The sequence below is a fragment of the Oryctolagus cuniculus genome, chromosome 4, assembly GCF_964237555.1.
Source record: "Oryctolagus cuniculus chromosome 4, mOryCun1.1, whole genome shotgun sequence".
Taxonomy (NCBI): Eukaryota; Metazoa; Chordata; class Mammalia; order Lagomorpha; family Leporidae; genus Oryctolagus; species Oryctolagus cuniculus.
In genome coordinates this window covers 1993640-2019041 of record NC_091435.1, presented here as the reverse complement: position 1 = coordinate 2019041, position 25402 = coordinate 1993640, and the positions used below count along the sequence as shown (strand labels likewise).

General features: G+C 66.0%; 1 protein-coding gene and 1 non-coding gene across 4 annotated transcripts in view; both read left to right on the top strand.

Annotated features, from left to right (window-relative positions):
- The window catches only part of TRPM2 (transient receptor potential cation channel subfamily M member 2), a 44375-nt gene extending 23186 nt beyond the window's left edge, over positions 1–21189 (top strand). Inside the window, exons 14-34 of one of the 3 annotated variants that reach the window (XM_051839924.2) lie at positions 585–713; positions 1122–1251; positions 1410–1555; positions 2716–2828; positions 3013–3226; positions 4596–4714; positions 5085–5217; positions 5462–5633; positions 8957–9140; positions 11035–11216; positions 11336–11468; positions 15013–15100; positions 16069–16156; positions 16734–16891; positions 17526–17584; positions 17778–17879; positions 18022–18108; positions 18328–18433; positions 19576–19677; positions 20062–20178; positions 20470–21189. In XM_051839924.2, coding sequence (XP_051695884.2) covers positions 585–713; positions 1122–1251; positions 1410–1555; positions 2716–2828; positions 3013–3226; positions 4596–4714; positions 5085–5217; positions 5462–5633; positions 8957–9140; positions 11035–11216; positions 11336–11468; positions 15013–15100; positions 16069–16156; positions 16734–16891; positions 17526–17584; positions 17778–17879; positions 18022–18108; positions 18328–18433; positions 19576–19677; positions 20062–20178; positions 20470–20595 — 2688 coding nt within the window. In that variant the 3' untranslated portion in view covers positions 20596–21189. Of the gene's footprint in view, positions 1–584; positions 714–1121; positions 1252–1409; positions 1556–2715; positions 2829–3012; positions 3227–4595; positions 4715–5084; positions 5218–5461; positions 5634–8956; positions 9141–11034; positions 11217–11335; positions 11469–14456; positions 14786–15012; positions 15101–16068; positions 16157–16733; positions 16892–17525; positions 17585–17777; positions 17880–18021; positions 18109–18327; positions 18434–19575; positions 19678–20061; positions 20179–20469 lie in introns of those variants that run through there. The other 2 variants (XM_051839925.2, XM_070071769.1) reach the window with 2 other exon arrangements.
- On the top strand, positions 19545–19619 carry LOC127489038 (Z6 small nucleolar RNA). Its single transcript, XR_007916962.1, has one exon. It is a non-coding gene; the product is annotated as a Z6 small nucleolar RNA (small nucleolar RNA).
- Positions 21190–25402: the final 4213 nt, after the last annotated feature.

Here is a 25402-nt window from a genome sequence, read left to right as displayed (position 1 = left end):
CTTCCACCTTCTAGATGCTTCTAGATGTCTCCAGAACAGTGGTTGTCAGAACTTCGGTGTGCACGAGACCGACCTGGGGGTGGTGGAAAGGGCAGTGGCAGCACTCAGCATCGGGGGTGATCCTGAGAGGGCGGGGCCTGCACCCCAACAGACCCCGGGGGTGATCCAGAGGGTAGGAGCTGGATTGGGACTTGCACTCCCAGGCTCCCCAGGACCCCAGGGCCGTGGGCGGGGACTCCAGGGCCGTGGGCGGGGCTCCAGGGCCATGGGTGGGGCTCCAGGGCCATGGGTGGGGACTCCAGGGCTGTGGGCAGGGACTTCAGGGCCGTGGGCAGGGACTTCAGGGCCGTGGGCAGGGACTCCAGGGCTGTGGGCAGGGCCCTAGGGCTGTGGACAGGGACTCCAGGGCCATGGGTGGGACTTCAGGGTTGTGGGTGGGACTTCAGGGCCGTGGGTGGGACTCCGGGGCTGTGGGCAGGGCCCTAGGGCTGTGGGCGGGGACTCCAGAGCCGTGGGCGGGACTCCAGGGGTATGGGCGGGGCCCCAGGGCGGTGGGCAGGACTGTGAGTGTGGCTGTCCTTCAGGTGCAGGGAATGAACCTACAGAAGCGCACATCAGACCACATCACCTTCACCATGGACCCGGTCCGTGACCTTCTTATCTGGGCTGTTGTCCAGAACCGGCAGGAGCTGGCTGGCATCATCTGGGCTCAGGTAAGGACAGCCGCTTCCCTGGGGCACAGCCGCATGGGGACCATGGGCAGCTCTCGGCCGCGGGGTGAGGGCGGGCCAGGGGGTGGAGACACCAGGAGGGACTCGGGTGCCCAGGGCTGGAGAAGGCACAGCTGAGCCCTGGGCAGGGGTGGGTTCTTCCTCTCCAGGACCGAAGCTGGCTGAGCCCAGGCTGGCCAGGCGGTGCTGTAGTCCTGAGGCCCATCGGGCAGACCGTGCAGGCAGAGTGGACAGTCCACCAGAGAGGGCGACTCCAGTTGTGTGCATGGGCTGGGGCTGTCGCAGCTCACTGCTGTCGCCCCACTGCCCCCGGGCGGAGTGGCGGGTCCCCAGCCTGGGCGAGCCGGCGTGGGCCTTGCGTGTCCTCACTGTGCTACCCTGGGCCCCCAGAGCCGGGACTGCACTGTGGCCGCCTTGGCCTGCAGCAAGATCTTGAAGGCGCTGTCCGAGGAGGAGGAGGACACGGACACCTTGGAGGAGATGCAGGCTCTGGCCGACGAGTTTGAGCACAGGGCCGTCGGTGAGCCCATGGGGCAGGTGCCGGGTTGTCACCCTGGGGCCCGGCCCCTGGGATGGGCACTTCGGGAATCCAGCCCCACGTTCCCACCCTGGCCTGGGCCCCGCCCCTGTCCCCAGGGACCTGGCAGGGTCGTGACTCGGCTCTTCCCTCCTGCCCAGGGGTCTTCACCGAGTGCTACCGGAAAGAAGAGAAGAGTGCCCAGAAGCTGCTGACCCGCGTGTCCGAGGCCTGGGGCAAGACCACCTGCCTGCAGCTGGCCCTGGAGGCCAAGGACATGAAGTTCATGTCCCACGGGGGCACCCAGGTGACTCTTCCAGAGCCTGCTTCGACGGGGTCTCAGCCTCCTTCTCACACACACGCACACACACACATGCATGCACGCACACACATACATGTATACACACACGCATGCACACACATGCATAGTTGCACACACATACATGTACACACAAGCACACTCATACACACACGCATGCATGCACACACATACATGTATACACACACGCACACACATGCACATGCATAGATGCACACACATACATGTACACACAAGAACACTCATACACACACGCATGCATGCACACACATACATGTATACACACACATACACACATGCATGCACGCACACACATACATGTATACACACACGCACACACACGCACATGCATGCATGCACACACATACATGTATACACACACGCACACACACGCACATGCATAGATGCACACACACATACATGTACACACAAGCACACTCATACACACACGCATGCATGCACACACATACATGTATACACACATGCACATGCATAGACACATACACACAAGCATACATGTACACACACAAGCACACACACGCATACACACAGGCACACACACGCACACACACAAATACACATATGCATGCACACGCATGTGCACACATGCACACACATGGTGCAGGTACTCACATGTGAATCAGGGCCTCCGGCGACCAGGGCTGGCACCTGACGGGCAGTCACCTGCTCATGGCTACAGGCTCCTCCCACGCTGCCCATGAGGAGGCCACAGCCCAGCAATCAGGGGGGAAGGTGGCGCTCCGTGCACAGGGGTGTCTCCTGCAGGGAGCGGGGACAGTCCACGGTGGCCCTGGAGCCACGTCAGCGCCCCCTTCTGGGGACATCGGGAGGGACGGTGTCCTCCCTGCCCTGCGTCTGGGTCCTCCGTGGGGCCTGGCTGGAGCTGAGTGTCCCTGGACGCTGGAGCCCTGCAGCTCGACTTCGTGCTGTCACCTCGTTCCCCAGGCTCTATCACATCCAGGGCCGGGCCTGGGCCAGAGCCCCCTGCCGAGCCTACAGAGCACAGAGGGGCCAGGACCTGCGGCCGTGGAGGACAGGGCCCGGATGGGAGTGGGATTTCCCGTGGGGGCAGGGTGTGCGGGCTGGGGTCAGCGGCCACTGTCCTGAGGCCCCGCCTGCCCCCGCAGGCCTTCCTGACCAAGGTGTGGTGGGGCCAGCTGTGCGTGGACAACGGGCTGTGGCGGCTGGCCCTGTGCATGGTGGCCTTCCCGCTGGTCTTCACGGGGCTGGTGTCTTTCAGGTGCGCGGGGGCTGAGGGCTGGGGGCCGGGATCCAGAAGCTTCTCCCTTGCCTGCAGCCCCTGAGAGCGAGTGGCTGTGGCAGGACACGGGAGTGTACAGGAGCCAAGGCGGGACGCCCCAGCACAGCTCCCCGTGGGCGGTGTTGGGGCCCCAGCCCCACGGCGCCCCGTGTGCCACCGGCAGGGAGAAGAGCCTGCAGGCCCCAAGCAGCCTGGCCCGCGCCCACGCTTTCTTCACCGCGCCCGTGGTCGTCTTCCACCTGAACACTCTGTCCTACTTCGCCTTCCTCTGCCTCTTCGCCTACGTGCTCATGGTGGACTTCCAGCCCACGCCCTCCTACTGGGAGTACCTCGTCTACCTCTGGCTCCTCTCGCTCGTGTGTGAGGAGATGCGGCAGGTGCGGGCCGGCCGGGTGCCACAGCGCTTTGGGGGGGGCCTGGCCGAGTGCCCGTCCCCACTGAGCCTCACCCAGGTCCTGGAGTGGGACCGAGGCCTCTCCCCCGGGGGCCCCTCGGTTCCGTCCCCCCACTCCCTCCCCACTCAGCTCTGATGCCTGAAGCCTCATCCGACCACAGGAAGCCCTCACTTGTGTGTCCCCCACCTGGCGAGGGGCGTTGCCATGCATTGGGGTCCCCATGGCCACCTTCGGGCTTGAGAATTCGCCCAGTGGGCTCAGGCCTGTTGAGAGCTGTGGCACTCAGGGTCCAGCTCAGGCTGGGCCCGGGAGAGCTCTGGATCCTGGGTGTGGGCACTGCTCAGTCCTCCGAGCGGGAGAGTGACACGGCCCCGTGGGCTGGCTTTGGTGTCCTGTGGATGGGACCACAGCCTGTGTGGCCACCCTGCTCTCAGCCCCTCCAGAGGCCAAGCTGGTTCCATGTGGTGTGGGCCCCACCCCAGGGCACACTGCAGGCCCCCAGACCCCTGGCACACAAAAACTGTCAGGCGGGACGCTGCCAGGCCTCGGGGGGGACCCCAGGGGCTGAGGCGAGGGCCAACGCAGGGGGTCTCGCTGGGTCACCTGGCTGTCTCCCGGCTGGGATGTCCTCGGGCTGGGATGAGGCCCCGCTCAGCCTCCCTCTGCCACGAAGCAGGTGGGGTGGGGGTGGGGTGTGCACCTGCCTGTCGGCCCTGGGAGGCCTGTGGGCTCAGGTGGGCCGTGGCCCTGGCCCTGCCACACTCTCCTCTTGCTTTCGTGTATTTTTAAAAAGATTATTCTTATTTATTTGAAAGGTAGAGAACAGAGAGAGAGGGAGAGAGAGGGAGGGGTGAGATCTGTCCACTGGTTCACCCCCCAGTGACTGCAACAGCCAGAGCTGGGCCAGGCTGAAGCCAGGAGCCGGGAGCTGCAGCCAGGCCCCCGGGGGGTGGCAAGGACTCCGTCACGGGGCCGTCGTCCAGCGCCTCCCCAGGCCAGGAGAGGGGAGCCGGATGTGGAGTGCAGCAGCCGGGGCTGGGACGAGCGCTCTGACCGAGGGGCTGGCGAATGCAGCTCAGCCCTGGCCCTGCACAGCCTCCCGCTGTGGCCACGCCCCTGCCATGGGGTCCAGCGTCCCCCACGCCCCCGAGACCCCGAGGAGACCGACTTGTCCTGTGCTTGAGCCTGTGTCTCCCGCTGGCCCACCTGCCCGCAGCTGGGCTCCCCCACTGTCCCGGCTGCCCCTCCCCTCTCGGGCCCCCCCCCGGGAGCATGGGGCGCAGGGGGCGGGCACTCCCTGGGCTCCCTTGCCCCGAGGGCAGGGTTTCTGGTAATGGCATGCTCTCTGCAGCTCCTCTGTGGCCCTGACGAGTACGGGCTGATGAAGATGGCGGCCTCGTACTTCAGCAGCTTCTGGAACAAGCTGGACGTTGCTGCCATCCTGCTGTTCGTGGCGGGGCTGACCTGCAGGTACGTGGCCGTGGGCTGTTCGTGGCAGGGCTGACCTGAAAGTGCACGGCCGTGGGCGGGCTGGGGTCCATCCAGGGCTGACCTGCAGGTGTGCAGCCGTGGGCTGTTCATGGGGGGGAGGTGCGCGTGCTACTGGGGCCCCCAGGTCACCCCCATGGGTGTCACTTGGTGTCATTGAGGCCTCATGTCCCTGTGAGGCTGTGGCCGCTCCCAACCAGCAGAGGGCCTGGCCACACCTCCTCGCCTGCCGTGTTCCCATCGTGTCCCCAGGGCTCTGCCCTCAACCTCCCACCCAGACTGGACACAGCGAGGTCCTGGGGCCATGGCTGGCGAGGGAGCTGAGACGGCTCACTGCGCCCCCCGCCCCCAGGCTCATCCCAGCCACGCTGTACCCCGGGCGCGTGGTCCTCTCGCTGGCCTTTATCATGTTCTGCCTGCGGCTCATGCACATCTTCACCGTCAGCAAGACGTTGGGGCCCAAGATCATCATTTTGAGGCGCATGGTGAGGGGACGCGTCCCCGGGGGACACCGCCCAGGGCCCCGAGTCCCCCAGCCCGCCCCTCCGGTGCCCTGCGCAGCCCGCATGCCACCTCCTCCTGATCTCACAGCTCCTGGTTCTTGGCTGACCCCTGATCCGGCTGCAGGCGCCCCCGGGGCCCCTCATCGCCTTGGGGGCACCCAGCGCTCAGGGCTGCTCCCCGTGCACACTGTGGCGGGAGCTGCAGCGGCGGCCGCTGTCTTGGCAGATGAAGGACGTCTTCTTCTTCCTCTTCCTGCTGGCCGTGTGGGTAGTGTCCTTCGGGGTGGCGAAGCAGGCCATCCTCATCCACAATGAGAGGCGTGTGGACTGGATCTTCCGGGGCGCCGTCTACCACTCCTACCTCACCATCTTTGGCCAGATCCCCGCCTACATCGACGGTAGGGCTGGGCCCAGCTGCTGCCCCTGTGGCCTATGGGGTGGTCAGCGTCGACCCGGGGTTGTGACGCCTGCATGGAGGAGAGCGAGGGGACCTGTGTGGTTCCTTTGGGGAGGGGGTGCCTGCCGGGGGGCCCGGAATGCACCGAGCTGAGATCAGAGGTGGGCGCGGTGTGGCCTGGGCACTGGGTGTCAGCCGCCAGCGGCCCCAACACTCAGTACTGCCTGGTCCTCTCCTCCCCTCCCCGCCGCTCTGGGGCAGCACCAGTGGGCCGTGAGCATTTGCTGGTTCGCTCTCCAAATGCCCACATCAGCTGGGGCTGGGAGCTGGGCACTTGGTCCAGGGCTCCCACGTGGGTGGCAGGGACCCAACTACTTGAAGCCCACCTGCTGCCTCCCAGGGTGCAGAGTGGCAGGGAGCTGGGACCGGGAGCCAGGGTCAGGGATCAAACCCAGTGCTCAGACGGACACGGGCACCTGCAGCTGCCCCGCTGCGCCCCCTGTGTGTCCGTGGCAGCACGTGAGGCCCCGTGGCTGCCCGCTCTCCCCACGCGGTGGGGTGGGGTCTCTGCCTCCAGCGCTCAGGGCGCCGAGCTTCCGTGGCGAGAGGGCTGCTTGGCGGGCATGGGGGCCCCACGTGAGGCCGGGGCTGCTGGGAAGCGGTTTTCCTGTGCCCCGCCCCCGCTTCCCTGGGCTCCCCGAGGAGCCAGCGCCTCGTGTTGTGGCGAAGTCCGTCGGCCGTCGGTGTCCCCGTGCCTGAGCCCGGGCGTCGGAGGTGAGAAGCGTTCGGCTGAGCGCCGGTTGTGGCTCGTGCTGTGTTTTCCTCTTCTGAGAGTTTTACGGCCCCGGCTCTGTGGCAGCCTTCGATTCAGTTAAGCGGATTTTTCCACGCGGTGTGCTGTGGGTCCCTCCTCAGCCCGTGGGGGGTGGCCTTTCTTCACTGCCCTGTCCCCGCCCTGCGGAACCACAGCTGGCCATCGCCTGGGGGTTTGCTTGACGAGTCTGGACGCTGTGCTATAGGTCTGCATGTCCGTCCCCAGGTGCAGGTGGGTCTGTGTCCATCCCCGGGTGCTGGTGGGTCCGTGTGTCCATCCCCGGGTGCTGGTGGGTCTGTGTGTCCATCCCCGGGTGCTGGTGGGTCCGTGTGTCCATCCCCGGGTGCTGGTGGGTCTGTGTGTCCATCCCCAGATGCTGGTGGGTCTGTGTGTCCATCCCCGGGTGCTGGTGGGTCCATGTGTCCATCCCCGAGTGCTGGTGGGTCTGTGTGTCCATCCCCGGGTGCTGGTGGGTCCGTGTGTCCATCCCCGAGTGCTGGTGGGTCCGTGTGTCTGTCCCTAGGAGCCGGTGGGTCCATGTGTCTGTCCCTGGGTGCTGGTGGGTCCGTGTGTCTGTCCCTAGGAGCCGGTGGGTCCATGTGTCTGTCCCTGGGTGCTGGTGGGTCCGTGTGTCTGTCCCTAGGAGCCGGTGGGTCCATGTGTCTGTCCCTGGGTGCTGGTGGGTCCGTGTGTCTGTCCCTAGGAGCCGGTGGGTCCATGTGTCTGTCCCTGGGTGCTGGTGGGTCCGTGTGTCTGTCCCTAGGAGCCGGTGGGTCCATGTGTCCATCCCTGGGTGCTGGTGGGTCAGTGTGTCCGTCCCTGGGGTCGGGCCCTGTCGGCAGGGGCTCTGTAGCTTTGCAGTAAGTTGGGGCTGGGAAGCGTGAGTCGTCCAACTTCATTCTTTCGAGGTTGTTCTGAGTCCGCTGGACCCGCAGGGAGTTTGCGCCAGCTCTCAGGCGTGGGGGACTCTGACCACGGCACAGGTCCCCGTGCCCCTAGACCTTGCTCTGAGCCGCGTGTTGCCGTCTTCCACGTCACGCATCCCCAAGGATTTCCTGCTTTTCCACGTCATTCTGAATAGAGTTGCCGGCCGTCTTCATTTTCAATGTTGAATCCCCCGTGAAGCACGTGGTGTTTTGCATTGAAACCGTGATGCATTCTGTGCTCTGTCGGGGTTTGGCGGGGGTGTCCTACACAGGACCACGTCACCTGCGCACGGGACCTCACGGGTTCCGTTCCAGGCTGGATGCCTGTCCTGTCCCTTCCTAGTCGTCCTGCCTGGAACCTGGGAGTAGAACGATCCAGAGCCGAGTCTCTGCCTGGCTCCTGGCTTGGGGGCGCCCCCCGGGGCAGGGCGAGGCTGGGCAAGGCCTCACGAGTGTCCTTTATCGGGTAGAAGGAATTCTCCTGTCCCTGGCCCCCGGGGTGCTTGCCTTGTCTGCCCCTGGGGAAGCATCCTTGTGGCTTCTGTGCTTCGTGCTGTGGACATGGTATGTGGCACGTGTCCGTGGCACGTGGCCGGTGACACATGGCCAGTTGGAGTTGGTGTGACGTGTGGCCGGTGGATGTGGTGTGTGGCCGGTGGACATGGCATGTGGCTGGCTGAGTTCCTCTGATGCAGCTCCCTTGTCACGTCGTGGGACTTCCTCCAGGTTGCTCAGTTCACTTGCTTGCACTGGCTTCACATGGGCCGTGGGTCTGTGCTGTCTGGAACGCGCCAGTCTGGTTTGGGTGCCAGGGTCCCGCTGCTCCCACACACTGGCTGGGAAGAGTTTGTGGAGGCCTGGGCTAAGCTCCGCCTTCAACACCTGGATGATTCACCTGGGAAGCCATCTGTGTCCCTCCTTCCCTCCCTCCCTCACTCCCTCCCGTTGAAAGGCACAGTAATAGAGACACAGAGAGAGGTCTTCCATCCGTTGGCTCACTCCCCAAATGGCTGGAGCTGCGCCAATTCAAAGCCAGGAGCCAGGAGCGTCTTCCAGGTCCCTACAGAGGTGCAGGGGCCCAAACACTTGAGCATCTTCCACTGCTTTCCCAGGTGCACTAGCAGGGAGCTGGATGGGAAGTCCTGGATGGCCAGGACTAGGACCAGTGCTGGCGTGAGATGCTGGCGTCACAGGCACAGCTTTACCGGCTACACCAGAGCCGGCCCCTCCTCGGCGGTTTCAGCGCCACAGCTGGGGACACGTTCGCATCGCATTGCTCAGCTGGCTGACTTCTGATGCGCTCCCCACGGCGGCCGCTGCCGTTCTCGCTGCTCTTTGTGATGGCTGTGAATGGTTGCCGATCCTTTCCCACCGAGCTAAGCTCCTGGGGCTGCATCTGTGTCCTCTGCTGAGCCCTGGCTGGGGTCCGGGGAGAGCCTGGGGCAGCTCCGGCTTGGGGTATCCCTCGGAGCCAGCTGCCAGGAGCCCGGGCTCCCGAGGTGCCCCGTGTCCTGGGGACCCTCTGTGGTGACCGGGTGGCCAGGCACCCCCGTGACTCCACTCTCTCGGCTTTGCCAATGCCAGGCGTGGACTTCAACCTGGACCAGTGCAGCCCCAATGGCACCGACCCCTACAAGCCCAAGTGCCCCGAGAGCGATGAGACGCGGCAGCTGCCCGCCTTCCCGCAGTGGCTGACGGTCACCCTGCTCTGCCTCTACCTGCTCTTCACCAACATCCTGCTGCTCAACCTGCTCATCGCCATGTTCAAGTGAGCGCCGGTGGGCGGGGCCCGGGGCCCGGCGCCTTCTCGCTCCCTGCAGGCCGCGGTGGGCCCCGTTCCTGCTGAGCGGCTGTGGGGACGCCGTGTGACTCAGTGCACGCCCCAGAACTTGCTGGCTGCCCACAGCCGTGTCCCTGCTGCGCCTGCTGCCCACCTCTGGCCGCGCCGGCCTGCAGCTTCCTCGGGGCGTCTCCCTGGAGTTGGGGTCTGGTTCTCCAGCACCGTGAGGGCTTTCTCAGCCCCGCTGCTCCTTGTGCGCCTGGCCGCTGGGCAGCTACCCGTGGGCACACCTGGGGGTGCTGTGGCGTCACTGTGCTGTGTGCCCAGTGGGGAGCTGGGCCCCAGGGATGTGCACATCCTGGTCCCCTGAGCCCGCGGGGATGGGTGAGTTAAGGGCCTGTCCAGGATTATCGGGGTGCTGCAGTGTCAGCGCAGGGTGGTGTGAGGGAGGCAGGAGGTTGGCAGGCGGACGGGGCAGCGGCAGCGGAGGCAGGAGGCCGGGCAGCCCCGAGCCAGGCCCTGGGGAAGGGCGTTTCTAGGGTTTTCTGGGAACCCTTGGTTTTTGTTGTTGGCAGGCAGGAGAGCAAGGGAGAGAAAGAGACAGAGGGTCTTTCATCCCCGTGCCCTCCCCAGATGCTACAGTGGCAGGCTGGGCCAGGCTGAGGCCGGGGGCTCCATCCGGGTCTCCCGCACGGGAGCAGGGCCCCAAGCACCTGGGCCACCCTCTGCTGCCTTCCCAGGCCATGAGCAGGGAGCGGGGCTGGAGGTGGAGCCTGCGGGATGCCGGGGTCGCTGGGATCGCCGGGCGGCAGGTGGCGGCTTCACCGGCTGTCTCTCGGCGCCGACCCCATCCTTGGCGTCTGGAAGCATCCCGTCTTGGCTAGGGCTTCGAGAGTATTTGCTGTCTTTGTGAAGCAGAGAGCGCTTGCTGGTGGTGGAGGTGGGGGGCAGGGGGGAATGAGGGGCTGGCTCCTGGCCGCAGCCCTGACAGATGGCCCCCGGGGTCCCCACCTCTCCTGCCACACCCCGTATCCCCCCAGAAAGCCCTCCTGGCCCACAGAGCGCATGGAGACCCTCATGCAGACCCCTCACCCTGGCTTGGTCAGGCCCTGCTTCTCTCCCTCTCCACTCAGTGGCCTTTTCTGTCCTAGCATCTCCGGACACAGAGCCCCCACGTGGGCCGGAGCCCTGGGGCAGAGGCTTGGGCATGGCAGGGCCCTGTCCCCGCGGCAGTGAGGGTTTGTGTGTGTGTGCATGCATGTGTGTGTCTGCGTTCCTGTGTGTGCATGTATGTGTGTATGCATGTGTGTGTGCATGTGTGTGTCTGCATTCCTGTGTGTGTGCGTGTGTATGTATGCATGTGTGTGCGCATGTGTGTGTCTGCGTTCCTGTGTGTGCGTGTGTATGTATGCATGTGTGTGCGCATGTGTGTGTGTGCGTTCCTGTGTGTGTGCGTGTGTGTATGCATGTGTGTGCGTGTATGTGTGTGCATACCCGTGCGTTTCACGCCTGTGGCCTCTGCGCCCTGGCCTCTCCCGCTGTGCCGAGAGCCCCACCCCCAGGATGCCCACCTACCCGTCCTTGTGCTCGGTAGAGCCCGGATGAGCCCCTTCCTCTCTGAGCTCAAGGCACACAGTGCCCCTCCCCCGACAGACACGCACTGTCTTCCGTGCCCGTGAGCTTTGTCCAACCTGGGAGCTGCAGGCGCTCACCCTGCGTGTGCTCAGCTCCCAGGGGACTGGCAGCTCTGCAGCTTGCTGGGTCCTGGCCGGTACTGCGCTGCCCCCCACGGTGTGCTGGGCTCTGGGCTCTGCCGTCCTGGGACGGCCCCCCGAGGCTCCAGAAGACCCCTCACGGTGCTGCCTGCCTCTCGCCCCGGCAGCTACACGTTCCAGCAGGTGCAGGAGCACACGGACCAGATCTGGAAGTTCCAGCGCCACGACCTGATCGAGGAGTACCACGGCCGGCCGCCGGCCCCGCCCCCGCTCATCCTGCTCAGCCACCTGCAGCTCCTGCTCAGGAGGGTCTTCCTGAAGGCCCGGGCCAAGCCGCGCAGGAAGCTCAGTGAGTCCCGGGCACTCCGGCGCAGGGGGTGGGCGCGGCAGCTCCCCCGGCCCGGCCCTGGCTGCCCGGTGCGTGTGCGGACCCTGACCCCGGTGGTGCCCGGTGCCCGGCCCCCGCAGAGAAGACGCTGGAGAAAACCGAGGAGGCTGAGCTGCTGTCCTGGGAGATGTACCTGAAGGAGAACTACCTGCAGAGCCAGCAGTCGCAGCACAGGCAGAGCCCGGAGCACAGGATCCAGGACATCAGCAGCAGGTACGGGAGCCGGCCGGTGCCAGCAGGGGCCCGGGAGGGCGAGCCGTGGCGGGCTGAGTGGGGCCGGGCGGAGGCACACGCCTGGGGAAGTGGGTGTGCACAGCCTGCCCAGCCCCCGCCCAGCCCCGGAGCTCGGCGCCGCCCTCTCCATCCTCCCTCGGTTTTCTCACACTGCCCCCTCCCCAGGTAGGTCTTTGTGCCCCCTCTCTCCTCGCCCGACCCCACAGCCAGGCAGGCACCCCAGGGACAGCTGGCCTCTGGGCTTGCTGTCAGTGTGTGTCCCCCGCCTGGCGCCAGCCCCTCAGTGAGGGAGGGAGGAGGAGGCAGGGCTCCTGCAGGCGATGGAGAGGGGGTCCTGGGGCAGGGGGAGCATGGACGGACGCCCCGCCTCTGTGGTCCCTCACCTGCCTCACCTGATCTCTGGCTGCCGACCACAGTGGCATGGGTCAGCTGCTGCTGTTGCGGGCTGCTGGGCTTGGGCTAGTACAGCGCCGGCACAGGTTATGCTCGAGCCGTGGCCAGTGCTTGGCCAGCACGGTGGTTATGCTTTTGCTCTCGTCCTCACTCGTGCTGTGGGTGGTGACAAGGGTGATGATGTGAGGATGGAGATGATGGTGAAGATGACGATGGTGGTGGTGAGGATGGGGAGGGTGCTGATGGTCGTGAGGAGGGGGAGGGTGACGTAGTGATGGTGGTTATGATGGAGGTGAGGATGGTGATGATGAAGGTCATTGGTGATGGTGATAGTGGTGATCATATTATGGTGATGATGGTGATGATGGTGGTGGTGATGGTGGTGATGGTGCTGGTGATGATGGTGATGATGGTGGTGATGGTGGTGATGGTGGTGGTGATGATGATGGTGATGGTGATGAAGGTGATGGTAGTAGTGAAGGTGATGATGGTGATGGTGGTGGTGATGATCGTGATGGTGGTGGTGATGATGGTGGTGATGATGGTGGTGAGGGTGGTGAGGGTGGTGATGGTGGTGATGATGATGAAGGTGATGGTAGTAGTGAAGGTGATGATGATAGATGATGGTGGTGATGATGATGGTGGTGAGGGTGATGATGGTGATGATGGTGGTGATGGTGGTGGTGATGATGATGGTGGTGATGGTGGTGGTGAGGGTGGTGATGGTAGTGATGGTGGTGGTGGTGGTGGTGGTGATGATGGTGATGGTGATGGTGGTGGTGGTGGTGATGGTGGTGGTGGTGGTGGTGGTGGTGATGATGGTGAGGGTGGTGATGGTGGTGGTGATGGTGATGATGGTGGTGAGGGTGATGATGGTGGTGAGGGTGGTGATGGTGGTGTTGATGATGATGGTGGTGAGAGTGCTACTGCTGCTACTGACGTGGTAAGGACCTCGGAGTGAAGCTGATGGCCAAGGTCCTTCACAGGCCCCACACTGAGTGGGCCAGACACACATGCCCTGTTGGCGGTAGTTGGGCGCCAGACAGTAAGTTCAGCCCTTGGCATGCCCTCTGCTTGGGAAGCTTCTCCCCGGGGAGGCGGGACTTGCTGTCACCTGTCTTTCACGTGTCACTTCATCAGAGAACTTCCGTGCCTTTCACCTCTGTCCCCACACCTTGCTCTTTTAAAATTCCAAGTGTGGGCTGCTGGTTGTGCGTGAGTGGGCCGGCGTGTTGCTGGGTTGGTTGGATGAAGGTGTGAGCTCCGTGAGGGCAGGGACAGAGTCCCACACGCTCCCCGGTGACCTGGAGCTGCCGCTAGCCCTGGCGCAGCAGGGTCGCAGGGCCCTGGGGTGGCTGGTTTGCAGGCCGGCTCAGCCTCGATGTCCAGTTTCTGGGGTGCCTGTGACCTCCGAGCACCTTCTCAGACCTTCCCTGGCCAAGAGCGACCTCCACCGATGGCCTTGTCTGGTGTCATTGGACTTTGGACCGTGGCTGTGGCCGGGGCTGGGCTCGGGGTGTTTCTGGGAACGTCCATGACACAGCCCTGCTGCTGGGAGGCCCTGGCCATGCTGATGACCAGCAGGGTCGGCGCGAGATGGCCAGGACCACTGAGTGGCAGGGCCCTGTGACTGGGCGCGGCCGCTGGACCATCTTGCTCTACTGAGGCGTAAGTGGAGACCCCAGAGGCAGCCTGGATTTAGGGTGAGCCCCTGACATTGCAGTGTCCTGCCTTAAGGAACGAGGCTGCACCCGAAGAAACGGGCGCCGGACGCCAGCTCCGAGCCCCGCCTGCCCCGGACCTCGCAGCTGCAGGAGCCTCAGGGCTGTCTGATGCCGGAGCCCCGGCCTGGGGTGGAAGGAGCTCAGAACACCAAGATGGGCCTGCAGATGGCGACAGAGCTGGCCTGGCGCCTGGGGTGTTGAGCTGTCCCTCGGGCTGGTTAGAAGCCCTGGTTTCCGCAGCCCTTAGCAGGCCCCCTGGCCGAGCTGCCTGCTCCCTGTGGCCTGGTGAAAGGTGTGAGGCCCGGGGCGGGGCTGCTGTACTGTGCCGTGCCAGGACTCGCTGCCTCGTGGCTGAGCCGAGCACGCGGCAGGGCCGGCGGCTGGGGTCTGCGCATCTCCTAGTGAGTGGTGCCATGGGGAGCACGGAAAGTGCCCGGCACGATCCGGGCGCTGGGCGGACGAGGCGGGCGGGAAGTCGCTCTCGTGTGTTAGCGAGCCGGACAAACGGCCAGTCTTTCCGTGGGGTGCTCTCTTCGACTGTTTAGAGGTCTCCTCCGCGACGCTGGCCGGTTCTGAAATGCTTCTGACGCTATCACAGGAGCTGACATGGGGCCTCAGGCCGCGCGTGGGCGGGAAGAGCCGACAGAACCTGGGACGGGTGCTCCACCGCAAACACAGCTCTGGACGGGTGCTCGTGCCCCCTCGGAGGGCCCGGGTCTGAGCCCTGCCTGTGCTGGCAGTCCCAGCTCCCTGCTACGCACGCCCCGGGGGCAGCAGGCGATGGTTCAAGTACTCGGGTCCCTTCCATCCACGCGGGAGAACCGGACTTGAGGTCCAGGCTCCTGGCTTCAGCCTGACCCAGCCCTGGCTGTTGCGGGCATTTGCGGAGTGGATTAGCAAGTGCGAGATCTCTCTCTGCCTGTGCCAATGAAAACAAATGAACGCAGCGAGCCAGGGTTGGGTGAAATTCCTATGTTGTAGCAAAATAAGACAAACAGCAAACACGCCCCAAACAACAGCTTTGCCCCGCCCCCTCCCGCCTCCACACACCCAGCCGTGCCCAGCAGGGACTCAGCCATTTGTGACTTGGTGGCAAACGAGGGGAGTGGCTCAGGTGTGTGCAGTTCTGTCCTCGCTTCTCTCCCTGTCGACCCTCCGAGGCGAGGCCTGGGAGCCCAGGTAGTCTGTGCGCTGAGGCCCCTCCCCGTGGGGCAGGGGGCACTGGGCAGGGGGCAGGGGGCACCGGGCAGGGGGCAGGGGGCACCGGGCACTGGGCAGGGGGCACCGGGCCAGAGGAGCTTTCATGTGAAGAGGAAGCTGACGGACGTGAGAGCCACCGCCGCAGAGCCGGCCTCAGGCCTCTGCCGTGGCCTGGCTGCGGCCGGCTCAGCTGTGCCCTCTTTCAGGGTGGACACTATGGTGGACCTGCTGGACGTGGACCCCCTGAAGCAGTTGGGCTCGGTGGAGCAGAGACTGGCTTCCCTGGAGGAGCAGGTGGGTTGTGGGCGGGCCCTGGTGGGGCGGGGCGGGGCGGGTGCTTCCTGCTGGCGGCGTGAAGACGGCGTTGCAGGCAGAGAGGTCTGCGCGGGCAGCCGGAGGAGGACCTTCCTGAGCTCCAGCCAAGCCTCCCGCAGTGGCCGCTGCTGCCCTCGCGTTGCGGGAACCCTGCTCCCCTCTTCGGGCCTCCTTAGGGTGCTGGTGGTGCGCTGGCTGGGCGGCAGCACCGAGGGTGTCCATGGGCAGGAGGCCACCAGGTGGCGCCGTCCTGCCGAGGCCGGGCCCTCGTCCTCGCCCAGAGGCTGGAGCAGGGCGGCTCTGCGGCCTCACGGCAGCTGGGTGCCCTGGGCAGACCTCAGCGGAGCCCCAGGCACCCCCTCACCACCACTGGTCCACTTGACACTGAGCATCGTTCAGCCCCTGCCCACCCCAGGCAGCCAGCGCCGGCTCCCGCTTGGGTTTCCGGGTGCCGTCCGCACAGTGTCACCGGTGCTGCTGCCTCCAGCCCTTGTGTGATGGGGTCTGCCTGCCCGGCCCTGCCCCCTGAGCCCCGGCGAGCTCCCTGGGGTCCTCGCCTCACCGACACCTCATGTAGGCCGAGGGGCCACCGAGCTGCGTCTCTGGGTGCATCATGGTGGCTCCTGTGGCTGCACACTCGGCCTTTGTCGCTATTTCCTGGGGAGGGGGCGCAGAGGACTCCACCCCCGAGGAGGCTCCCCCCCGACCCCAGGTTCAGATGCGTCCCTTGTGGGCCTCAGGCTGGTTCCTGGCTCCGTGTCTGCCCTGGCTGTGGCTGCCTGCCAGCCGCAGGGGTGTGGACAGCACCCTTCCTTCACATCCTGTCAGTGTGCAGGCTGCGGGGCGGCGGCTTGTTCTTTCCGTCCGGGTGTACGCAATGCCCTGGCCTTGCTGGCCGGGCGCGGGCAGCAGGTGCTGACCCACCTGCCCTGGGCTTTGCCTTCCAGGTGGCCCAGACGGCCAGAGCCTTGCACTGGATCGTGAGGGCCCTGCGGGATAGTGGCTTTGGCTCGGAGGCTGATGTCCCCACCCTGGGTGAGCGTGGCCGTGCTGTGGATGGTTTGGGCCAGCCTGTGAGCTGTGGAGTCTGGGGGCAGCTGGCGGGGCTCTTGCTTGGGCTGGGGGAGGCTTTGGGGGCACCTGCGCCTGAGCCCCACAGGCCTGTTCCACCGCTGTGGGCATGCAGGTGCAGCCTGCCCCCGACCTGGCCAGGTTGCTGGGCTCCTGCAATGGGCGGGGGCTGGGCAGCTCCTGCAGTCACCCCAGGCCTGGTCCCTGGGTGGGCTGAGTGACAGCTGTCTGTCCTCCTCAACTTGCAGCTGGCAGAGAAACCTGAGCGGCCCCAGGGCGCGTCCGCCCACGCTCACTGGGGGGCCTCTGTGGCCAGCAGCCTGTGGGCTCTGCTCCTTGCCGGGCACAGAGGCAGGGGCCGGCCGGGGACACCATCCCGGTGCAAGGCCCCGGGCAGGGGTGCCCACTTGTGGCCGGCTTGGCTGTCTGGCTCTGGGGAGGTGAGGTGGCCCAGGAGCTTTGGGCCAAGGGCAGCAGAGGGAGCCCCCGTCCCGCTGGCCCCGGGCTCGGCTGTGCCTCACGTCCGTGTGGCTGTTCCCAGCACCCCAGAAGGCCGCGGAGGAGCCGGATGAAGAGGCTGGCAGCCGGAGGAAGGCGGAGGAACTGGGTGACGGCTACCACATCAACGCCCGGCACCTGCCCTACCCCGACAGCCCCGTCTCCCGCTTCCCCGTGCCCAACGAGAAGGTGCCTTGGGAGGTGAGAACCCGGCCCGGGCCAGGAGGGGTCGCTGCAGCCCCACAGCTGAGGCACAGAGGGCACACAGGGAGCTGTGGCCTGGGCTCTGCACAGCCACGCTGGCCCTGGCACGCCCCCGCCCTGACCCCGGCACGCCCCCGCCCTGGACCCTGGCACGCCCCCGCCCTGGACCCTGGCACGCCCCCGCCCCTGGCCCTGACCCCCTGCCCCTGACCCCCTGCCTCCACCCTTGACCCCCTCCGCCCCCATCCCTGACCCCCTCCGACCCTGGCTCCGCCCCCCGGCCTGGTACTCCCTACCCCCATCCCTGACCCCCTCCCCCGAATCCCCAACCCCTTCCACCTCCACGCTGGGCTCCAGGTGTGGAAGAGGGGGAGCCCCCCAGGGACAGGGAAGGGGGTGCTGGCACTGAGGGGTGCCCCTGCCTGCTGGCCCTTCTGGAACATTCTGGGCTGTTGCTCCCGGTGCCTTCTCCCCACGTGGACTCCTTGCCTCCTGCTGAGTCCCACCCCTGCCCCCTCCCGGCTTCCCCGGGCATGGGGGTCCTTGCTGAGCCCCTTCCTCAGTCACCCCAGCTCGCAGCTGGGTGCTCCACCCCTGGGTACACACCTGAGGGGGCCACGCTTCCCTGCAGACGGAGTTCCCCATCTACGACCCCCCCTGCTACACGGCCGCCACGGACCCCACGGGAGAGTGAGTGCGAGTCTCCGGGGGGCCCGGGGCGCCTCTGAGGGACAGACCCGGCCAGCGTCTGCTTCGTTCCTGGCTTGGGGAGGCCAGGGGGCTGCAGATGGCCTGTGGGGTGGGCCAGGCTGTGGGGGAGGGGGCAGCCTACGCCCTCTCCACTCCCCTCTCACCAGCACCCATCCTCTCCTCCTGCACCCAGTGCCCTGGAGCCTCGGTCCAAGATCAGCTACAATGCGGTGGACGGCCTGACTGACCGCCAGAGCTTCCACGGGGCCTACGCCGTGCAGGAGGGGCTGCCCCTGTGAGTGTGGCCCCTGCCCGACTCCCCCGGGCTTGCCTCTTGGCAAAGCAGGCGTTGTTCTGGCACAGCCCAGCCAGGACCCCCTTCTGCGCCCCTCTCCCCGACTCCGTCACCCTCCTGAGCCCAGCCCTGTCCCCCCCAGGAACCCCATGGGCCGCACGGGGCTGCGTGGACGCGGGAGCCTCCGCTACTTTGGGCCCAACCACCAGCTGCACCCTGTGATCACGCAGTGAGCACCGTGCCCCGCTGGGTCCCAGGCAGACCCCAGCCCCGGGCTTGAGGGAGGCGCCTGGGGTCCTTCCCGCCCAGGCAGACTCAGGCCGCGTCTCCACAGTCCGGGACCTGTTCTCCACAGGGTCCGGACCTGTGCTGGGTAGAGGGTCCGGGGCCCTCAGGCGGGGTCAGGGCTTGGGGAAGCTGACCCCCCCCATCATGCTCCCTCTGGCAGGTGGCGGCGCAACCAGGATGGCGCCATCTGCAGGCAGAGTGGCAGGAAGATGTTGGAGGTGCTGGTGCTGAAGCGCCCGCGCTGGGAGCACTGGGCCCTGCCGGGGGTGAGCCTGGCCGCACCGCGCCGCGCCGGCGCCGTTCGTCTGTCTCCCAGGCCCTCGCCTGGGGTTGAAGGACAGTGGGTGCAGGCTGTCTGCTGGCCGGAACCCCTCCTTGGAGCACGTGCAGGGACTGGGCGGGTCGGGAGGGCCCCTCACAGGCACCTCAGCTGGCCACCGCCCTCCCGCTGCCTGGGGTTTGCGACTGGCTGCCTTGCCCAGGGCCAGCGCTGGCCGTGAGGCTGAGGGCCGACCGCATGGGAGGCTCCTGGGGGCAGCAGACAGAACCCAGCGGCAGGCCAGGTCTTTCCTGTCCAGTGGCTCCGGCCACTCCTGTCCTCTCCCGGGTTGCCCTGTCCAGAGGGCCCGAGGCGCTCGTCCTGCCAGGAGGACCAGCCCCAGGCGAGGCGCGGGGGTCTGGGTGTGCAGGGGCAGCCGTGCAGTGGGGCCAGGACCCTGCCACTGGCTGGAGGAGCTCTTAGCTTTGGGGTCCCCTCGTCCTGGGGTTCCTGCCCCTACACACCCTACGCTCTCAGGCACTTCCGTCGGGGCCCTGCTGCCCAGCAGCCCCGTCTACTCCAGCTGGACACTGCGGGGTGTTCTGATGAGTCTCCCAGCGTCCTGCCTCTGCAGGGGACTGCCTGTGCTCCCCAGTGCCGGGAGTGCCCCAGCGGGCTGAGGTGGGCCGGGCGTGACAGTCGCCAGCGACCCCTGTGTGCTTCAGCGGGCAGCTGAGTGACAGCCGAGTCCGGGGTGGGTGTGGCAGGGCCACGCGGCAGCCTGGGGGGAGCCAGAGCTGGGCCTGGGACTGCGGACTGAGGAGGCAGCCAGGCTGTGCCAGGGTGGCCTCGGGGGCCCGAGCGTGTGACCCAGGCCTGGGATCGTGGGCGCTGCCCCTGCCCTGCAAAGTGGTGGCCCTGCTCGGGCTGCACCGGCGCTCGGAAGCTGACGTGGACGGTGGGTTCTGGGCAGTGTCACTGCAGCCTGGAGACAGCCGACGCCGGGCTGCCAGAGCCCCGTCTGCCTTCAGCTCCCCGGGGCTGGCCGGCTGCCCTGACCGGGCAGGTGGCCAGTGCTGCTGGGCCCCCGGGCGGCCTGGGATCCGGCTCGGGCGCCTTGCTGACCTGCCTTCTCCCCGCTCTGCCCAGGGCTCCCGGGAGCCAGGGGAAACGCTGCCCCGGAAGCTGAAGCAGGTGCTGGGGCAGGCGTGCTGGCTGCCCTTTGAGAACCTGCTGCGGCAGGGCACCGAGGTAGGGGCGGCCTGGGCCCTGTGGCTGGGAGGGCCATGGGAGGGGCACAGGTGGCGCGGGGTCAGCAGCGCCCCTCTGCCCCGTGGGGACCCTCCGCAGGGGCTCCCTCCACTCCTGCATCGGGGGGGGGGGCCGCAGCCTTCCCAACCCCGGCCCACGGACGGCCTGTTGTGCACAGTGGGTGCAGAGGACTCCTGGCACCCGCGGCGCTGGCGTCTGGCTTGTCTCACCGAGCGGTGTTTACAGTGTTCCACCGAGCCCTTCCGCTGGCTCCAGAGGCCAAGGCCGGGCGGGTGGGGTCCCCGAGGCTCAGGGGAAGAGGAAGCGAGGGCCCCGGGTGGGACGGGGCGGGGGCACCTGCTCACTGCCGCTGTGCCCCTGCAGGTGTACAAAGGGTACGTGGACGACCCCAGGAACACGGACAACGCCTGGATCGAGACGGTGGCCGTGAGCGTCCACTTCCAGGACCAGCAGGATGTGGAGCTGACTAGGCTGAACTCGGTAGGGGGCTGGCTCCAGGAGGGCGGGGCAAGGTGGGGGAGGGGCCTCCCAGGGGGTGCTGGGGCCAGAGCCCAGGACCAGAAGATGGTGGCACTGGGGGGTCAGAGTCTTGCCTCGGAAGCACCGCAGCCCCAGGGGAGATAGACAGCAGACAGTGGGTCGGGGGGTGGGACAGTGGCCACGAGGGACTGGGGGGAGGGTTGCGGGATGGGAGGGAGAGCGGATGAGCAGCCACAGGCGGGGCCGTGGGCTCAGCGCAGGCGGGCAGTGAGCTCTGCCTTTGTCTCCCAGGACCTGCAGGTCGGCGACCCAGGGATGTCCATCCAGTGGCAGGTGGTGGACAGGCGCATCCCGCTGTATGGGAACCAGAAGCCCATCCTTCAGAGGGCGGCCACCCTGTTCGGGGCTCACTACTGACCCCAGACCCGGCCTGTGGCTCCACGCTCAGGGCTGGGCTGTCCCTGGGGGCCCCATGGCGCCTGGGCTGTGCTCTCCAGTGGCCTGCACATGACTCGGCTGACCCCGAGGCCCACGCGGGCCTGGACTGCTGAGCAAGGTCAGTCTAGGTGGACCCTGCTTCAGCTGGCCACATGGACTCATCTCAGGTGGCCGAGAGACCTCGGGACAGGGACAGTTCGGAGTCGAGGGGCCACTGGGACCGGCAGCCTCACTTCCTGTCCTGACGCGTGAGCTCGTCATGAACAGCACATCCACCGTGGGCCCCCACGGCCGGGGCAGCCTGCCATGCCCGACAGGGCCTCGCGCTGGCCTGGGGGCGCCATGCAAGCCCCTGGTTCAGGGAGGTGACTGTGCGAGCCCAGGCTTCCCTGGGAGATGTCCACCCTCTAGGGACCGGACTCTGCCGCAGGTGTGGGTGCTGCCACAACTCACAGTGGCAGGAGCTGTGGGGGCCTTCAGGACCGGGCATGACAGAGGCCGAGACAGGAGTCTCTGGCCAGCTTGGCCAGACCCCTTTGTTGTCTACAAATAAAGTCTTGGATGCACCTGCTATCAGGGGCCGTGTCTGTGTGGTCTCTGCTGCCCTGCGGGGGCCTCCCGCGACCTCTCCGTGGATGCCCCGAGTGCCTCTGAGCCCAGACTCTCTCCTGTGCCCCCTGCTTCACTGCTTAGACCCACACCACGGCGTCAGCCCCGAGTCCCCTCATGCTGGACACCCACCCTCCGTGCGAGCCGACGCCCACGTGGCTGCTGATGGCAGGGCCGTGGGTGCCACTTGCTCCATCCTTGGCAGCTGAGCGCCACCCGCAGGTGATGCCCCCTCCCTGGCAGAGACCCACTGACTCATTCCCAGCCCAGACCCCTCCTCCAGCTCTTGGCAGAAGGCCACTCTGGGAGCCCGGCACAAATCCTGACCCTGGGCGGTGGCAGGTCTGGGAGGCACTGGCCGATGGCGCCCACCTGCCTGGCGGCTCTGAGGTGGCAGCCACGCCAGCCATGGCCACACGGGTCCCATGCCTCTGTGTCCTAACTCCCGGGGCCAAGCCTCAGCCTGGCCGGGGTGTGGGCTGGCAGCGCCCCTGAGAGGCAGGTCAGGAGTGCCAAGGGCGACCACGCGCTCAGGTCCCACAGGAGCCACCCGCCAGGCTGTGGCTGTCCCGAGGGAGGCGGGCACAGGGCGCTGAGCCCAGGCACCTGCAGCTTGTGCGGAGCTGGAAGGCTGATGGCCCCTCCTGGGACTGCCACTGACGCCCTCCTGGCCAGCGCCTCTGGGCTGCTCATGAGAAGTGATCTCACGGTTGTGCAGCTTCCGCCGACGGATTTGAAACTGGTGGGCAGGCAGCCAGCAGTTTTCACTGAATCACAGGGCGGCCTGGACCCTCAGAGCTCCGAGGGAGCCTTTCTGTGCCCAGCGCCCGGCCACGCCCCTGACCCAGGGGACACGGGTGCCCAGGCATGTCCCCGACCTGCCGGGCGTCCCCGTGGCCACGCCACACACACATGTGTGTGTATACCGTGGCCAGAAAGCAGGCTCGGGCACTGTGCAGCAAGGACTGTCCCATGTGTCACCATGGCGACCGAGATGCGTCCACAGCGTCGGCCATGGTGCACGACTCCACACACAGGAGCGAGCGCCGCGGACACGTGTGACGGGGAGTGGTGAGGGAGGAGCCCGCCCTGCAGGAAAAGCCCACCAGAATGTAAGAAAAAAAAAAACCCTCCAAAGCGAGGAAAAGCAGTAAGCACCACCAGCAGAGACACTGGGCTCAGAGCCGGCGCACGGAACATTCCGGAAGAGGGCAAGCTGTCACCGGCGTCCGAGACGCAGAAGCTGTTAGAAGGAAAATGGAGGCAGGAACACCAGGACTCTGAACGTGGGCGAGCTCAGGGGCGGCGGGCGAACCAGGTAGAGGAGCCCCAGGCCCGGCGCGGGGCCGTCCCCAGGACGCGGCCTCCTCAGAGCCTGGCGCTGCTGTGACTTCTCCGGGTGTCGTCCGTCCGTGACATCTGCACACAGCAGGAGGAAAGAATCGGGGGACAGAGGGCAACCCCCAGGCCAGGCAGCGGCGCCCTGTGCGGGGGAGGGGGGACGGCAGCATCACCTGCTCCCACGGCTCTCCCCGTGGATGTCCTGGCTGGCGGGGTGGGGGGCTCGCAGAGGGCTGCAGATCTGAGAGGCATCAGGGACACACGCCGGGCCCCTCTCCATGAGTGCAGCACAACTGGGAAACGAAGCCTTGAACGCCACCCCCGCCAGCCCACCTGGCCGCCCCGTGGGAGCCGCACCCTGCCAGCCCACCTGGCGCAGCCTGAGGACCCGGATGCTGTGCCGCCCAGGTGGCCCCGGCGGAAGAATGACAAAGTGTCCGGGCCCACGGCCGAGACGGACTTCCTCAGGCTCCGAGGCCAGGGGCCTGCAGAGTCGGGTTCTGGTGAGGGCCTCCTGCTGGCTGCCCTTGGGCCCAGTGGGCAGGGTGGGAGAGAGCACAGGCACCCCTCCCCCTACCTCTGCGACTTCTTGAGGCCCCATGCAGCGAATATTCAGAATATTCAGGCCCTAACAGACCAAGTTCTGCAGGAAGAAAGGCACCAGGGCCGGCAAAGCTCAGTCTCGGGGCTCCTCAGGTTGGGGGCAGGGGTGGGGGGCAGATGTAGGGGTAGGTGTGGGGGGCACAGATATGGGGGGCAGGTGTTGGAGCAGGTGTTGGAGCAGGTGTTGGGGGGCACAGGTGTTGGGGGCAGGTGTTGGGTGGAGGTGTGGGGGGCAGCTGTGAGGGGCTTCATGCTGGGGGAGGGGCACAGCAGGAGCGGGGGAGGGTGGCCCAGCAGTTCAGATGCCAGGATCCCTCCTGTTAGTGCCTCCCGTTGGTGGCAGTCACCCGGTCCTTCCCTCTGTCAGACGTGTCACCCTGGGGGTGCGTCTCTGCCCCTCCCTCTGCAGCCATCCAGCCACCCATCGCCCTCGTCAGACACCAGACCGACCGGGCTGCCTGATCCTGGATCCTGGGGTGTGCCCGGCGAGCGAGGCGGTGCCTGCGGGCAGCAGCGTCACACCAACCCTGCCACGCAGAGAAGGGGGTCCCTCCACCCTCAGGCTCTCTGTCTCACAGGGTGCACACATGTGTGGCAGGAGGGCTTTGGTGCCACGGGCATCCTGATGCAAACCACTTCAGTGGTCAGGACCCGCGGGGTTGAAAGCCAGAGAAGGGAAGGAGAGATCCCAGCGTCATCTGAGGACAGCTGGAGGGGCTGTGCTAACGACGCCAGGGACTCCACGGGCACATCGCAGCACAGGGGTCCACTCACCAAGGGCACGTGACAATCCGAACGCAGGGGCCGCAGGGCACCAGATGAGGACAGAACCGTGAGAAGAAGACTCCCCAGGATTACAGCCCAGGTCAGCACCCCGTCCCAGCAGTCAGAGGAAGCAGACACCCGTGCGTCCGTCGCGGCAGCCTCACAGTGATGGCTGCAGGACACTGACTGCGCCATGACGCGAGTCAGGTAGAAAAGCATCCAGATGTGCAGACCACATCCCTGAGGACGACGGACTTCAAATTAGCCATCGACTCCAAGCAACCTCTGGGCTGTCCCCAAATACCTGAAATGAAACTTCACACATCTACATCCAAGGGCCAAGAAAGAAATTAACAGGGAAGTTAGAAAGGATTTGAAACTTGATGGCAACAAAAATGCAATGCATGGACCTTCCTGGGATGCGGTTAAAGCAGGACCTAGAGGGGGTTAATAGCACTAAGATGCCCACACGGAAAAGGAAAAGGCCACAGAGCTGGGCTCTCACGTTGAGAAACAAGACAGAAAACCAACCAAAAAAAAAAAAAAAAGAAAAAGACCAATGTAAATAAACGAAAAGACTAAAAATTCAGAGTGGAAGTCAATGTAAAACACTTAGTGAAATAACAGAGAAATCAATGAAACCAAAACCAGTTCTTTGAGATCAGTGACATTTGTGAACTTCTATTTGGCTGGTCAGTGACAAAAAGCAAGAGGCTACAGTCTGAGTCCTTTTGCCCCCAGCCTGCGTGGCCGTCCAGCCCCCGTGCTCACTACGGCCCTGTTGGTGGCTGACGGGCGAGGCGGGAGGCTCGCTCCAGCTGTGATGTCTGGAGGTGGTGGAATGGGAGGTCTCTAGGCACTGGGGGCGCCCCGGGAAGGCAGCTCTGGAGAGAGGGCTGGCTTTGCAAGCCTGCTGCCTCGCTGGCCCTCCCTCTGCAGCCGTCCTGCCGCCTGTCGCCCAACTGGCGGCTGCCTGGTCCTAGGCTGGGACCTCCTGGACCAGGAGCCACTGAAAGCTCCTCCCGCTGCGTGGCTTCTCAGATCCCTCGACGAAGCAACCGCTGATACAAGGGCGGGAAATGATGGAGGCCACATGGTTTCCTGCCCTATAGATCTGCAGAGCCAACGTCATGCTAGATACCGCGGGGGCGGGGGCAGTGAACAGACGACGCCCCGGGTGGCACACACCGTCAGCATCCCGGGGAGAAGTAAAAGACCTCGCGGGGGCAGGAAGGGCTGGGCCTGGCTGTTAGGACCGCTGCGCCCTGTATCTGAGTTCCAGTACCAGCTCCGGCTCCAACTCCAGCTTGCTGCCCGTGCGGACCCCGGGCCAGGGGTAGCAGTGAGGGGGACCCGCACTCAGTTCCTGGCTTCAGCGCCCCGGGGCTGGAGCGGGCATCTGGGGGAGTGAGCCAGCAGATCGGAGCTCTGCCTCCCAGGAAGAAAGACCCTCAGTGGTTGACTATTT